At 40.5% G+C, this 17641-nt stretch overlaps 1 protein-coding gene across 18 annotated transcripts in view; it reads right to left on the reverse strand.

Annotated features, from left to right (window-relative positions):
- VPS13D (vacuolar protein sorting 13 homolog D) overlaps positions 1-17641 on the reverse strand; it is a 244693-nt gene that overhangs the window by 177302 nt on the left and 49750 nt on the right. For all 18 annotated transcript variants that reach the window (XR_012327971.1, XR_012327980.1, XR_012327992.1 and 15 more), the window contains 3 exons: positions 14430-14612; positions 8576-8798; positions 5805-6015 (listed from right to left, as the gene is read on the reverse strand). Coding sequence is in view for 15 of the 18 variants with exons in the window: in XM_073795836.1 (XP_073651937.1) it covers positions 5805-6015; positions 8576-8798; positions 14430-14612 (617 nt within the window). In the remaining 3 variants the exon portion in view is untranslated. The remainder of the gene's footprint in view (positions 1-5804; positions 6016-8575; positions 8799-14429; positions 14613-17641) is intronic.

Raw genomic sequence — 17641 nt, forward strand, 5'->3', positions numbered from 1 at the left:
AAAAGGCCACTTTTCTCCCAAAATATACATTTAGAAAGTCCCCAATCTGAGTTAACTAAGTAATCTATTAATAAAGAAAAATCTCATGAGATTCAGAAATAGCTTAAACATTATAGCTGGGAAAGCAATAAAAAAAAAAAAGATGACAAAACAGAAGGGAAACACACTCACAGGTACAAAGAACAGAGGGGTGGGGGCTGGGGCAAACACGGGTGAAGGGGGTAAAGTGGTACAAACCTCCAGCTATAAAATAAACAAGTCATGGGGATGTACGATATAGCAGGGGTCTCCAACCCCCCCGGGCCACAGACTGGTACGGGTCCACGGCCTGTTAGGAACCGGGCCACACAGCAGGAGGTGAGCGGTGGGTGAGCGAGTGAAGCTTCATCTGCATTTACAGCCGCTCCCCATCGCTCGCATTACCACCTGAGCTCCAGCTCCTGTCACATCAGCTGCGACACTAGATTCTCACAGGAGCGTGAACCCTACTGTGAACTGTGCACACGAGGGATCTAGGTTGCGCACTCCTTGTGAGAATCTAAAATGGACAACCTGGAAGAAAGGGACAAATTCTTAGAAAGGCATAACCTTCCAAGACTGAACCAGGAAGAAATAGAAAATATGAACAGACCAATCACAAGGAATGAAATTGAAACTGTGATTAAAAATCTTCCAACAAACCAAAGCCCAGGACCAGATGGCTTCACAGGTGAATTCTGTCAAAACATTTAGAGAAGAGCTAACACCCATCCTTCTCAAACTCTTCCAAAAAATTGCAGAGGAAGGAACACTCCCAAACTCATTCTATGAGGCCACCATCACCCTGATACCAAAACAAGACAAAGATACTACAAAAAAAGAAAATTACAGACCAATATCACTGATGAATATAGATGCAAAAATCCTCAACAAAATACTAGCAAAGAGAATCCAACAACACATTAAAAGGATCATACACCATGATCAAGTGGGATTTACCCCAGGGATGCAAGGATTCTTCAATATACGCAAATCAATCAATGTGATACACCATATTAACAAACTGAAGAAGAAAAACCATATGATCATCTCAATAGATGCAGAAAAAGCTTTTGACAAAATTCAACACCCATTTATGATAAAAACTCTCCAGAAAGTGAGCACAGAGAGAACCTACCTCAACATAATAAAGGCCATATACGACAAACCCACAGCAAACATCATTCTCAATGGTGAAAAACTGGAAGCATTTCCTCTAAGATCAGGAACAAGACAAGGATGTCCACTCTTGCCACTATTGTTCAACATAGTTTCAAAGAAGAAAAAGAAATAGGAAAAGAACAAGTAAAACTGTCACTGTTTGCAGATGACCGGATACTTTTACACAGAGAATCCTAAAGATGCCACCAGAAAACTACCAGAGCTAATCAATGAATTTGGTAAAGTTGCAGGATACAAAATTAATGAACAGAAATCTCTTGCATTCCTATACACTAATGATGAAAAATCTGAAAGAGAAATTAAGGAAACACTCCCATTTACCACTGCAACAAAAAGAATAAAATACCTAGGAATAAACCAACCTAACAAGACAAAAGACCTGTATGCAGAAAACTGTAAGACACTAATGAAAGAAATTAAGGATGATACAAACAGATGGAGAGATATACCATGTTCTTGGATTGGAAGAATCAATATTATGAAAATGACTATACTACCCAAAGCAATCTACAGATTCAATGCAATCCCTATCAAATTACCAATGGCATTTTTTACAGATCTAGAACCAAAAAATCTTAAAATTTGTATGGAGACAAAAGACCCCAGATAGCCAAAGCAGTCTTGAGGGGAAAAAACGGAGCTGGAGGAATCAGACTCCCTGACTTCAGACTATACTACAAAGCTACAGTAATCAAGACAGTATGGTACTGGCACAAAAACAGAAATATAGATCAATGGAACAGGACAGAAAGCCCAGAGATAAACCCACGCACCTATGGTCAACTAATCTATGACAAAGAAGGCAAGGATATACAATGGAGAAAAGACAGTGTCTTCAATAAGTGGTGCTGGGAAAACTGGACAGCTACATGTAAAAGAATGAAATTAGAACACTCCCTAACACCATACACAAAAATAAACTCAAAATGGAGTTTATAGAGACCTAAATGTAAGACTGGACACTATAAAACTCTTAGAGGAAAACATAGGAAGAACACTCTGACATAAATCACAGCACGATCTTTCTTGATCCACCTCCTAGAGTAATGGAAATAAAAACAACAATAAACAAATGGGACCTAATGAAACTTAAAAGCTTTTGCACAGCAAAGGAAACCAGAAACAAGAAGAAAAGACAACCCTCAGAATGGGAGAAAATATCAGCCAACAAATCAATGAGCAAAGGATTAATCTCCAAAATATATAAACAGTTCATGCAGCTCAATATTAAAAAAACAAACAACCCAATCCAAAAATGGGCAGAAGACCTAAATAGACATTTCTCCAAAGAAGACATACAGATGGCCAAAAAGCACATGGAAAGATGCTCAACATCGCCAATTATTAGAGAAATGCAAATCAAAACTACAATGAGGGATCACCTCACACCAGTTAGAATGGGCATCATCAAAATCTACAAACAACAAATGCTGGAGAGGGTGTGGAGAAAAGGGAACTCTCTTGCACTGTTGGTGGGGATGTGAATTGATACAGCCACTATGGAGAACAGTATGGAGGTTCCGTAAAAAACTAAAAATAGAATTACCATATGACCCAGCAATCCCACTACTGGGCATATACCCAGAGAAAACCATAATTCAAAAGGACACATGTACCCCAATGTTCACTGCAGCACTATTTACAATAGCCAGGTCATGGAAGCAACCTAAATGCCCATCAACAGACGAATGGATAAAGAAGATGTGGCACATATATACAATGGAATATTACTCAGCCATAAAAAGGAACGAAATTGGGTCATTTGTAGAGACATGGAGGGATCTAGAGACTGTCATACAGAGTGAAGTAAGTCAGAAAGAGAAAAACAAATATCGTATATTAATGCATATATGTGGAACCTAGAAAAATTGTACAGACGAACCTGTTTGCAGGGCATAAATTGAGACACAGATGTAGAGAACAAACGTATGGACACCAACGGGGGAAAGTGGCAGGGGGGGAGGTGTGATGAACTGGGAGATTGGGATTGACATGTATACACTGATATGTATAAAACGGATAACTAATAAGGACCTGCTGTATAAAAAAATAAATAAAATAAAATTCAAAAAAAAGAATCTAATGCCTGATGACCTGAGGTAGAGCTGAGGCAGTGATGCTAGCACTGGGGAGCAGCTGCAAACACAGATTATCATTAGCAGAGAAGTCTGACTGCACAGAGACCATAATAAATCAATTGCTTGCAGACTCATATCAAAACCCTACCAGTGAGTGGCAACTGAAAACAAGCTCAGGGCTCACGCTGATTCTGCATTATGGTGAGTTGTATAATTATTTCATTATGTATTAATATGTAATAATAATAAAGTGCACAATAAATGTAATACACTTGAATCATCCCAAAACCGCCCCCTACCCAGGTCTGTGGAAAAAGTGTCTTCCACGAAACTGGTCCCTGGTGCCAAAAAGGTTGGGGACCGCTGCTATACAGCATGAGGAATACGGTCAATAACACTATAATAACTTTGTATGGAAACAGACTGTTACTATGTTCATAGTGGTGATCATTTCATAATGTGTGCAAATGTCTGATCACTATGTAGTATAGCTGAAATTAACATAATATTGTACAACTATATTTTGATGAAAAAGAAAAGGTGACAAGCTCTTTATTCATTTAGTGATAACTAAAGGCAGAACCAGTGTTTCATAATGAGCCCAGATGGGACATTAGGATAAAACCTGAATCAGTCACTCATTTCAGCTGAGATGGGCAGGAGTGAAGTTGAAAATGCCTGGGTGGGGGGAAGATACCTCATCCCAACACTGAAGAGCTTTTTCTCTACCCTCCTAGAGGTGAAGTGGGCATCGCAGATCCTGCAGACACTATGCTGAGTATATAAAGTAGAGGGTTAGGATTTGAAGTGGAAGAGGAATACAAAAAACTACTTTGTCTATGGAGAAAAACCTACATATAAGGTGAAAAAAGACTAGTCACGCAATCAACAAAGAAAAGCTGGAAAGGATTACCAAGAACCTCTGAGTTCCCGTGTCTGTGCTGTGAGAAGCTGACAGAATACCTTGTGTTCAGTCATCACCTTCTATCTGGGCTAACAGGGTATAATTATCTGCACATAAACACTGATGGAAGTGGGTAAAGTTTAGATAAACAGAGTAGTAAAGCACATTTTTTTTTGGAAAGCTTTACTTGAAAAGAAAACAAAGTGTTTGATTTCTAAATAGTGAAGCTCCTCTTAAGACTTCTAAGCCAGTAAAATAAAATACAGCCCATGCCAACCATAACTGAAAGCCAGCCAGGGAGCACTTGAATAACAAGTAAGAATGAAACACAAAAATCTCAGTGAGAGCGGCTAAACTGTATCATTAATCCAGAGAGAAACAAAACAGTGATATTAAATGACTTGCCCAAGCCCAAGAACTGCAAAGAGAGTAGCCAAAGAGGGATTAAAATGACACCCTGGAAAAGTAGTGACACTGCTTTTCAAAATGCTACAAATGAAAATCTCTTTCATTACTTTACAGCCATGCCTCATCTTTCCCTGAAGTTAAGATGCAAATGTTGCTGCTTTCTCCAAAATTAGTGCTCCAAACTGAAAGGCATCATACACTGTAACCAGCAGTCCCAGTCCAGGTACAGGGGCCAGGCGAGCATAAGCGCCACCAGAGGACCTTTTTTTTTTTCTTTTTTTTTTTCTTTGCGGTACATGGGCCTCTCACTGCTGTGGCGTCTCCCGTTGCGGAGAACAGGCTCCGGACGCGCAGGCTCAGCGGCCATGGCTCACGGGTCCAGCCGCTCCGCGGCATGTGGGATCTTCCCGGACCGGGGCACGAATCCGTGTCCCCTGCATCGGCAGGTGGACTCTCAACCACTGCGCCACCAAGGAAGCCCGAGGACCTTTTTAATACACACCTGAGGCTAGGCCCTGAGAGTCAGGTTCTGCTGGTCTCAGGTGGGGTCGGGAATGTTTCTTTTCAGTAAGTTTCCCAGCCAGATGTGGAACTAATGACAACTGAAGCCATGCTCTAAACTACAGATATTAAGCATCCTGTGTTTTGAAGCCAATTAAAAGGTAAATTAGAGTCCGTTCATCAGTCTTTATGTAGTACTTTCAGAAGGCTTAATAGAGTGAAATGGGCAAAATAGCATCTAAACAATTATTCTCATTAAATGGAGCTCCAGGGTAAACAGCAATAGCAGGTCCAGAATCTATTGTATTTGAAACATAGAATCCAATGTCACTTCTTCCAAATACCTTCCCTGCCATCACTACCTCCCTACTCCCATCAAAATCCATGCTAAATTCATGTCCCTTCCTCTTTGTTTCCAAGGCACCTACTACAATCCTACAACACAGTTTATAACACTGAATCAAACACTAAGTTAGAATCATATACTTACCTTCCTATATCCCTCAACAAAACGTAAGCTCCATGACGGCAGAAGTTTTTTCTTTCATCACAGGAGCCCTCATGTCTAGCAGATAGTAGGGACTCAATAGATATTTGTTACATAGATGAAAAAATAAGTGAATACCTATGCCCTTCCAGACTTAATAGCATTGATTTCCAAGTTATTACGATTCTACTTACAACAGACAGTTATTTGAATATAAACCACTCACTTGTCCAAGTTCCTTTCCACCTGCAATTTCAATCTACAAGGCTCAGTCAAGAGGCTTCCTCCTGTCTGTCGCACAAAATAGGAGGAGAAGATCAGGTCTCCACTACTGTCTTCCGAGGCCTTAGTATACTCTCGTGGGTGTCTCTCTGCAGCAAAGATGTCCATGTCTTGTAGATCGACGACAATGCAATCTAGCAGGCAGACGTGGTCTTCTACACAGACCCAAGGAAAGAGAGACAATGAAGAAAATGGGACCCAGAAAGGGCTGGACCAGAATAAAACTAAAAAGCCAAAAGAAAGTTCATTTTCTCTTTGGAAAATGTTTAGCACTGCCTGTGTCAGAAAGCTGGGTGACCAGAAGTCTCCACTCTGGCACCAAGACCTCCGTCCACAATGCTCCACATGTTGGACATCTCCTGCCCACCACCTGCATGCAAGCACATACTGTGCCACGTCCCCTCAGCGTCTCATTGCTGTCCCGAGACACTAACTGAGGCTAAAGGGCTTCTGACGAAAAGTACTTAATATGCTCCCTCCCAAGGAGATCCCACAGGGGTCTCATGTGGAGATAATGTTACCCAAAGGTTTACAAATTTTCCAGCAGCAAAATTCTTTTTTCCGAACAAACATCACATGTAACCATTTCCACCAGCACTGATCTAATCCAAACCACCTCCATTCTTGCCTAGACCACCATAAACTCCCCTCCAATTATACCTATACAATTCCAGTCTGCCCTCACAAAACCATTCGGCTCACAAAAATACCTCAGTAATCCTTAAAAAAATAAGTGGGACCAAAACATTCTCTTCCTTTATATACTTTGATGGCTTTGTTTAATGCAAAGTTCTTTCTGTGAAACTCCCCTAAATCCCCGTAAAGCCCTGCCTAAGCCCACTGCCTACTTTTCCAACCTCATCTCAAGCCATGCTCTACCTTGCCCATGAAGTCTCGGGCTCACTGGCCTTTGTTTCCCCCACATGCCAGGCTCCTTGCTGTCTGAACAGTCTTACCCACAGCATACCCTCCTCTCGTCTCAACTGGGTCCTGTTCTTTCGCTTTACACCATTCTGTCTCTCCCATAACATTTATCTTAATCTGGCAATATTTAGATTAAGATTATCTTAATCTGTCAATATAAAGCTTATTTAATGGCTTTCTCATATCATTCACATCATGGCAGGAACTATGTCTAATAGCATGTTACTATACAGGAGAACATAGCGCGTTAATATATAGGAGAACAAAACATTGTTAACACCTGGATTAGGCAGGCACTAATTGAATTAGTTCTTGCCTTGTTACTGCATCGATAAATATGTGAAGTAGACAAAAATGGAGCTGGTGTGGCAGAAGGGGAAAAGGGATGGGAACAAAGAAAGGGCTTCAGAGATTTGCTAGGGTTGTCATGGAATCCCAGGGATATACAGAAGCAGTTTGAAAACCACTACCTTAACCCAATCTTAATCACATATAGAATTCCAGAAACAAACTGCAAATCAGGAGGAGAAATATTGTCAGGAAAGAGATCTTTCTATAAAACATCCCGAATCACTTCTTATAGGCTTCTAAATATATGTAAAATTGGCCTTATTCCTAATCATCATTGTCACCAGGACAACAACAGCAACAGAAGACGTGTATTGAGTGGCCCTATGTGTGCACCCAGCCCCACCCCACCCCGTGCTGTATGCATTTGTTATGCATATGTAGACTGGAGACTGGTAGGCAATATCATGTAGGTTAAGACTGCAGGTTCTGGAGTCAGACTACCTAAATTCATAGTCCAACTCTACCATTTACCATCTACATCTACAAAACTATGGTCAAGTTACTTAATCTCTCTAAGCCTCTGCCTCTTCATCTATAAAATGGGGATAAAAATAAAACTCTGTATCATGAGGATAAAACGCAAAAATTGATGAAAGAATGTGCCACAACGTCTGGCACGTAGTGAGTGTTCAATACCCAGTCTTTTACTGATGACTACAATAATCTCCTTTAATCAGCAATGTAACCATAAACCACTTTGCTCTCACCTCTGGGACTACAAGGTACTACAAGGAGTTAACCATTCCTTGCATCTATCTAACAAAAGACGTTCAGCAGCCTCCCTCAGCTAGCGTCCCACATTTCTCCAAGTCCAATCATAGTGGACTGATTTTCATCCACTGATTTTTGGGGCTAATCATATTCTGCTTCCCACACTCCTTGGAGCGACACTTCACTTATCCAATCCATCACCCATCCAGAAAACCAAAAGGCCAAAATTAGGCTTGCATCTGGAATGGCTAATTGTCAAATTCTAGAGAAGAGCCCAATAACTGGGCAGTTCATGTCTTTCAAAAACTTCACTCATAGTATTTCTTCTGTTACCTAATTCACACTAATATTTTTTTCAGAGTTCTTTTTTATTTTTCTAGAATTAAATAGTGACTTGCAAGGATGTGTCTAAGGATGCAGGAACTGTTCTAGTTATACTCACCATCTGGTGGCAACTGTTTTGACATATAAGTCCTAACGGACAATCTAAATCTCTTTATTTACACTGTCTTACCAATTTAACCCTACTCTAGAAGCCGCCCAATGTTAAATCTACATCCTAATGTTCTTAAGCCTTCTAAATCAATATCAAAATCGGATTATCACTAAAGACATGCTACCACTTTGTGGGCATCTGCTTGTACGGGATACATTCCCCCCCCTTAGGTTCCTCCAATGGTCTCATGCATTTGCCCACCTTCATCATGCAGCTCCTCTCTCCTCTTTTACCTGGACTCCTGGAAACCTGACCAACAGAGGGTGTGGCTTGCTGCCCTTGCTGCTTGGTTGAAGTACTTGGCACAAACTCGCTCTTCAGGCTGCCTAGACTCATTCCAACAGGAGGCATCATGAACAGCCCCCCGGAATGGGTCCCTTTCGGGTCCTCCATGCTTGTCATTTTCCTCACACTGTGTTTGGGAGTACCAGTTGGAGAAGCTGAAGGCACAGACTCCTGGGAAGAAACAGAAGAAAACTAGAAGGCAGGAATGGGACTGACTGTACCTACTATCCTGGAAGTCCCATCCCAGTCCCTGGACTCTTCAAAGACTCTACACCACTTGGTACCTCCCAAGCCCCCCAGATCCCATAAACAAAAGGGCCACAGGGTCATGATACTTTCTGCCACATGTAATTATCTGCAGAGATATTACATATAATTCAGTACCTGTTGAAAACTATAGCAATTTTGCAGGAACACATTTGATCTTTTGGCTTAAGAGCAAATGTCAGGATACTAATCACTGGTGGTTTAATCTAGGTCAAATACAACAAAAGCAAATCTCTCAGCCATATGATACATTATTGCTTTGCTGGAGGGGAGGTGCTTATTGTTCTAAGAAAATGCATCTAACAGCAATAGGGAATAAAGCCATTGTAATGTGTTTGTACTTTCCAGAAGTCTCCCCTCCTCTGTTTACATTTCTCATCTAAGTAACTGCAAATGAAAACAAAATGGAAAATATAGGTAAGCCATTCGTATTATGTTTCTGTTCAAGGGCATAGAAATTAAGGGCAAATACACAGTAAAATTAATTCTGTAATTCTACTGAAAATAATATACGCTTTTCTTACATACTTAGTACCTTCAGTTAATTGCTAACGGGGTAAATGTTTTTCACCAGAATGGTTCAATAATTGACATTTAAACTTCCCATGGTTCCTTCCCCCAAGCCTCAGAGCTACATATCCAAATGGCTTCTGCAGGGTTGGTTTGTTCTCATCTCTCCCCTCTCACCAACAAGCTGGAAGGAGGGGAAGAATTGTTTTCCTTCCAGTACTGCTTTATATGTGTATTCCTGTCAGCATCTGAAAACGAGATAATACTGTTTGCCTTCACAGTTATCTTGAGTAGTAATTACATGTAACAGTGAAAGTTCTTATTTTTTGCAATTCATTTTTGCAAGGCAAATTACTAGGTAAATGCCATTATTTAAGCATTTCGACATTAAAAACCTTCCCTCTTGCTTAGTTTATTTAAACTCTAGAGAGTATTTGTTGCTCTTTCATTTGATTCATCTCTCCATCCTCTCTGAGTGGGTTTAAATAAATCAGCGGCTTGAGGAGATTAACTCAAAGCTTTTGAAAGACTTAGAAATTATGGTTTAAGCACAATCTATGATTGAGAAAAATGAAAGGAAAAACATATGTAAAAAATTCAAACCTGCACTCATTAAGACATGGATTTATGTAAAACAATTCCAAACACAAGGGAGTCATAGAACTCAAAGGCAAATAACCCCTCTGCAAGCTTTGATTTCAGGACTATTTCCTGTCCTTTAACCACTGGAATGCATGCTAGACAAACCTCACACGTGCAAATGCATTAAACGGCAAATGTAAAGCGATTTTTGGAGAAGAAAGTCACTACTCACTTCACACAGGCCTAGATCAGTGGAACCTGACTGTACATGTGGAGAGGTAAGTTTCACAGATAAGTTTATCTGATTACAAATACTTTAACAAGCGACACACTCCAAGCAGCCCTTATGGAATTCTACAGAACCACCACTGGTATGTAACAAGATAAAGTTTTTCTAGGATTTAAGGAAATAAAATAAGGTCATCAAAAAAGTACTACCTAGGGCTTTAAAAAGAAAAAAAAAAGAAATTGCTTTTAATGATCCTTAACAAAGGCTTCTCTACACAGGAGGGAAGTGATTTGCCAAAGCAGAGGGAAAAGTGATAAGCAGGCTTTCCCAAGTAATGAAATATTTTAAAGAATTGTTTTTTAAAATTTTCTTTTTTAAGCGTATGAATGTGAATTGACTGCTGAATCCCATAAGGTTTTTTCGAATAACCAGGAGGCAAAAAAACATATTATACCTTGAAGAAAAAGCAATCCTTGTATGCAATGCCACTGAAAATCAAATCCTCAAAAACAAATACAGGGAAATTTTTTCATTAAAATGCTTCAAACTACGTGCTATTATTTGGCATACTTAACAAAACAGAAACCATTCTGCAAAAATTTCTTGAAATATTTTGGCAATTCTTCTTTAGAAGCTAAATTCAGACTCAGCTCATTAAGCTCATATATAGATATATCTGACATAGAAAATAAGTCTTTATCTTTTCAGGAAGGGGAGAGAAACAAAAATGGTATTATTGAACTTGATCACCCATTCTGGCTCTAACTGATCTCTTCCTAAAGATTTAGGCTTCAAAACAAAGATTTACCACAAACAAATATATTCCAAAGAACTAACTAAAGGCTGAGAAGACAGTTCCCAAGAAGAATTCAGCTCTCCCTTGGGCAGTAAGGGCAGCAGAGTTGGAACAGAGACGCAGTACCCTGAGGTGTCAGCGGGAACAACATTCATGTGTAAACACCAGCTCTGACACATTTGTTTAATATCTAGTCATGTTAATTATAAACACCTCATAGTAAGGAAAAGTAAATTTTAGAAGCAGTTGTAAATCTTTCTTTTTATAAATGGATCTTTCTTTTATTTTCTTTAAGACTTAAGTCAGTAAACAGGAAAATGCTTATTACTCAAATATGAAAAGAGATTTTCATTAAGACCAAGGTTACTAGTTCTCTACTAGGCCTACTGTGAAAGGCCAATGGTGATTTGTTTCATTTTTACTGTCTTAAAAAAAATACGTTAAGTGGAAGCCTATTTCTCGCTCTGGCAAGAAAGCCTACTGTTCCAGCAGGAGGGCTTCTGACCACAAGGTGAACAAGCACGTTCTCAGCCATCAGCTGTCTGAAGATGGGGCGTAACGATGAGCAAACCTGGTGATGCTCTTCCCTCTGCGTTGCTAATCACTGCTGTTCTGGTTTCACCATGTGCTCTGATCACTAAATCTGGTTCGGCTAAGCGGCTGTAGTGAGGTGATATAAGGACAACCTGCCCTCTAACCATCATTCAAACACCCCCACTCTGCGTCCTGAGCTCCAGGTTATGACACATGAACACGGTTCCTGTGGTTCTCACTGGCTCGTCTTCACTCTCCTCCTCACTCCACCCATTCCCACTCAAGGAATCAAATATTTTCGGTTCAGGGTGTTTAGGTTAGAAGTAGTGAATAAATGGCTAAGTGAAAAGTGAAACAAATGAAGAAAACTATAGACGTACTAATTTGAAAATAACAACATTATCTGAGTTTAGGTATTACCAACAAATACAGTCTTCCTATTACTTTCTGACCCGAGTTGAGCTCCTTGGCAAAGGCCTGGCAAGACTAGCAGCCTAGTCACTCTCTTCCGTTTTCTTTTCTTCCTACACCTAGAGAGGCGAACAGGACCTTTTCTGTTCAACTTTGTATCTCTTCTGTAATAAACTCTGGAGTTCTTCCATCCTAGTTATTTTAATGAACTCACTGCCACATCCTTTAGAAAATTCAGAAGAGCTACAGCTATTTGGCAAAGGGCCAGTAAGACAGCAATAGCCTTTGCCAGTTTATTTTCCCCTACATAAATCTAATCTTAATACTGGGAGGTATAATCATACCGTGGTTAAGAGCATGGAGTACTGAAAGCAGACACACCAAAGTCTAAGGTCCACACTGTACTCCTCACTAGATTTTTTTTTTTTGCGGTACGCGGGCCTCTCACTGTTGTGGCCTCTCCCGTTGCGGAGCACAGCCTCCGGACGCGCAGGCTCAGCGGTCATGGCTCACGGGCCCAGCCACACCGTGGCATGTGGGATCTTCCCGGACTGGGGCACGAACCCGTGTCGCCTGCATCGGCAGGTGGACTCTCAACCACTGCGCCACCAGGGAAGCCCTCACTAGATGTTTAATCCAAAAGAAATTACTTAACCTATCTAAGTCTCAATTTCTTTTTTTTAATTTATTTATTTTCTTTATTATTATTTTTATTATTTTGGCTGTTTGGGGTCTGATCAATGTGAGAAAAGCAGCTTAATCTCGTTTCCATGAAGGGACTCATCTACTCCCCTGAAGGGAACATTATTAGAAGAAACACTTCTGACTCATCTCTCCATATCTTACTGGTCCCTTCACAAGGGATGCATATCGATCCATCTGTTTAATGGAGATTGTGAACAGCAAATACTACTTGCCCATGTTTTTTCTACTGAGTAGTTCTCTCTAATCCTGTGGCTCTCTGTAGCCTGCAGGTGAAAACTAGGTGCTTATTCATAAAGCGTGCTAGTGCCTACTCAGTTCATCAAAATACCACCTCGGATTGAGAAGTGAGCAAGTAATGATAGCTTGATCTTGGTCCAATACTCCAATCAAGTTTTATCAGCCAAACCAATATTTCAATTCCTGTGGTGATGAAATATGTTTGTTAAAAGCATGGATTCTGGGCTTCCCTGGTGGTGCAGTGGTTGAGAGTCTGCCTGCTGATGCAGGGGACACAGGTTCGTGGCCCAGTCCGGGAAGATCCCACATGCTGTGGAGCGGCTGGGCCCGTGAGCCATGGCCACTGAGCCTGCGCGTCCAGAGCCTGCGCTTTGCAACGGGAGAGGCCACAACAGTGAGAGGCCCGCATATCGCAAAAAAACACATCTAGAGGGACTTCCCTGGTGGTCCAGTGGGTAAGACTCCACACTCCCACTGCAGGGGGCCCAGATTTGAATCCCTGGTCAGGGAACTAGATCCTGCTTGCATGCCGCAACTAAGAAGTCCGCATGCCACAACTAAAGATCCTACATGCCGCAACGAAGATCCCACGTGCCACAACTAAAACCCAGTGGAGCCAAAATAAATAAATAAATATTAAAACACACATACAGGGCTTCCCTGGTGGCGCAGTGGTTGAGAGTCCACCTGCCGATGCAGGGGACACCGGTTCGTGCCCCGGTCCGGGAAGATCCCACATGCCGCGGAGCGGCTGGGCCCGTGAGCCATGGCCGTTGAGCCTGCACGTCCGGAGCCTGTGCTCCGCAACGGGAGAGGCCACAACAGTGAGAGGCCCGCATACCGCAAAAACAAACAAACAAACAAACAAAAAAAAACACATACACACACACACACCCCCCTAGAACATAAGACAGTCTCTAATTCCAGCAAGTTACTGGTCTCCTCAACTGCAAAAGTGGGTGGGACCACCTCCCAGGTCCTATCAGTGTTAAGTCTGTGATTTACTAGGGTTTCCCATTTTCATCATGTATTCTCAATGAGTCCTAGCTTTTCCAAATGTAAAATGAAAGCAGCAATCCTCATCCCAATTACCTCCAAACATGTTATAAGAAATAAGTGCTAACGTACTTTTAAACTGTAAAGCAGTATACTCTATACGATTTAATTATTAAGGTATTTTTATATGGCTTCAGATAAGCCTTGGGCCAAATCATGTCTTCTGAAAAAAGCCACATAGTATAAAAAGTTGATTACTATGAGTTCAGCCTATGAGGAAAGCATTATAAAGATGGTTCTGTTGATTTGTTTGCTAAAATAAGTTACTACATACAGTTAGTAAAAGTTGTAATTTACACTACCTCTATGAAAGGTTAATTGAAATGTTAATAAAGTGTCCAAAAAAATATTCTTCAAGCCACATATACTACAAAAGTAACAGTGGTTAGGAATCTTCTTATGGCAGCATCTGAATTTTTCGACTGGCATTCCAATGCCAGGTGAACTGAGAAGGGAATGGGTGCTGACTGCTCACCTTATCTTGTAAGGTAAAGGTCCCAGGAATACCAGCAAAGAGAAACTTGTTCTTGACTTTCAACTTCCCCAAATTCGCTACAATCAGATTATTTGATCTGGAACTTTCTGGGATAAGAAGAACAGGAGCACCAGCCTCAATATCCAGGAGAACCCGTGAACAACGCTGGGCATGATCTCTCACCTGAAAGAAGAAGGAAAATTGGGTTAGAGGTTCAATTAATTCCCTAATTTTATAATCAAATTTCCAAAAGTTTCATGAATTTATAAATCTAAAACAATTAAAATCACACAGAATATATTCTATGAACACCAAGGAGTTAAATTAGAAATCAGTAACAAGAAGATAATGGAAAACCCCCAAACATCTAGAAATTAGACTATACACTTCTAAATAACCCATGGGTCACAGAAGAAATCACAAGAGAAATTTAAAAAATATTTTGACCTTACTGATAAAGAAAACACAGCACATTAAAATTCAGGGTTTCCCTGGTGGCGCAGTGGTTGAGTCCGCCTGCCGATGCAGGGGACACGGGTTCATGCCCCGGTCCTGGAAGATCCCACATGCCACGGAGCGGCTGGGCCTGTGAGCCATGGCCGCTGAGCCTGCGCATCCGGAGCCCGTGCTCCGCAACGGGAGAGGCCACAGCAGTGAGAGGCCCGCGTGCGGCAAAAAAAAAAAAAAAAAAATCATGGAATGCACTTAAAAAGGTACTTAAAGAAAAATGTTTAGCATTAAATACTTATTTTATATTAAAGATTTAAAATCAATAAAGCTTCCAGCTTAAGAAGGTAGAAAAGCAAAATAAACCTAAGTAAGGAGAAGGAAGACAATAATAAAGAGCAGAAACCAGTTATTTAGAAAACAGATAAACAACAGAGAAAAATCAATTCAACATTTATAGAACACTCTACCCAACAACCATTTTACATTCTTTTCAAGTGCACACGGCATGCTTGTTAACAGTATGCATGGGCCTAACACAGGCCTCCATAAGTTGATTGAAAGTATAAAACTCTACCTATATTAATCAAGAAAAAATGAAGGAAACAAAAATCACCACTATCAGGGAAGAGTCAGGGACATTGCTAGAGAACTTAATATTAAAAAGATGTGGGAACCTATGAACAAGTTCATGCCAACAAATTGACAATTCAGACAAAGTAGACAGGTAACTTAAAAACACACACAAACTATCTCGAGCTAACATCACATACATCTGTGAAAGACAATGTTTTCCCTCTAAGATAAGGAACAAAGCATGGATACCCACTCTCACCACTTCTATTCAACATTGTAGTGGAAGTCCTAGTCCACACAAAAAGGTATACAGGTTGGAAAGGAAAAAAGAAAACTCTCTTATTCACAGACAACATAATAATCTATGTAGAAAACCCTAGAGAATCTAAAGGAACTACAATAAGTAAGTTTAGCAAGATTGTAGGATATGAGGTCAACATGTCAGTATATGAGTCAATTATATTTCTCAAACTTTCAATAAACAAGTATACATTGAAATTTTTAATTGATACAATTTACTACAGCATCAAAATTGTGAAACACCTAGGGATAAATTTAACAAAAGATGTGTAAGAAGGGTATACCCAAAACTACGAAACACTGCTGAGAGAAACTGAAGATCTAATTAAATGGAGGGATATATCATACTCAAGGATCCAAAGACTCAATACTGCTAAGACGTCAATTCTCCAGATATATGGATTCAAAGCAATCCCAATCAAATCCTAGCTGACTTGATTGTAGAAACAGACAAGCTGATTCTAAAATTTATAGAGAAAAACAAAGGACCTATAATAGCCAATACATCTTTGAAACAAGTTGGAGGACTTACACTATCTGATTTCAAGACATATCATAAAGCAAGAGCAATCAAGACAGGGTGGTATACAATTAAATATAAATCAATGGAACAGAATAGAGAATAAGGAAATACACGCATACATTCTCAACAGAAGTGTCAAGGTAATTCAATGGGAAAAGAATAGTCTGAATACACATACGGAAAAAAAATCTCAACCCTTACTTCACAAAATACACAAAAATTAACTCAAAATGGAAGAGGTCTAAAATTATAACACTTCTAAAAGAGGAAATAGGAGAAATTTTTTGCCACCTAGTGGTAAGCAGATTTCTTTCACAAAACACACAGCACTAACCTAAAAGAAAAAAATTGGACTTCATCAAAATGAAAGACTTCTGGGACTTCCCTGGTGGTTCAGTGGTTAAGAATCCACCTGCCAATGAAGGGAACACGGGTTCGAGCCCTGCTCCGGGAAGATCCCACATGCCGCGGAGCAACTAAGCCCGTGCACCACAACTACTGAGCCTGTGCTCTAGAGCCCGCGAGCCACAACTACTGAAGCCCGTGTGCCTAGAGCCCATGCTCTGCAACAAGAGAAGCCACTGCAATGAGAAGCCCGTGCACCGCAACAAAGAGTAGCCCCCATTCGCCGCAGCTAGAGAAAGCCCATGCACAGCAACAAAGACCCAACGCAGTCAAAAAATAAATAAATTTTAAAAGAGAAATTAAAAAAAAAAAGAAAGACTCCTGCTTTTCAAAAAATAGTATTAAGAAAATGGGAAAAGGTCCAGTGGGTAAGGCTCCATGCTCCCAATGCACAGGGCCTGGGTTCGACCCCTGGCCGGGGAACTAGATCCCGCATGCATGCCGTAATTAAGAGTTCGCATGCTGCAACTAAGAAGTCCACATGCTGCAACTAAAACAAAGATCCTGCATGTCACAACGAAGATCCCGCATGCTACAACTAAGACCCAGTGCAGCCAAAAATAAAAAAATTTTTTTAAATGGGAAAAAAAACCTATAGACTAAGATAAAATATCTGTAATACATATATCAAAAGTCTTATATCCAGAATATATAAAGGAAGAAATAATGTCAATTCTACACAAACTATTCTGAAAGTAGAATAGGGAACACTTCCCAATTCATACTACAAGGACAGCACTGACCAGTTACCAAAACCAGAAAACAGGCATTCTTTCCTTTTTAAGAAAAGAAAACAACAAACTAATATCCCTCAGGAGCATAGATACAAAATCCATAATATATTGGAGCAAATCAAGAAAACTATAAAAGCATCCACAGGGCTTCCCTGGTGGCGCAGTGGTTCAGAGTCCACCTGCCGATGCAGGGGACATGGGTTCATGCCCCGGTCCGGGAAGATCCC

Source organism: Tursiops truncatus, chromosome 1, assembly GCF_011762595.2.
Source record: "Tursiops truncatus isolate mTurTru1 chromosome 1, mTurTru1.mat.Y, whole genome shotgun sequence".
NCBI lineage: Eukaryota > Metazoa > Chordata > Mammalia > Artiodactyla > Delphinidae > Tursiops > Tursiops truncatus.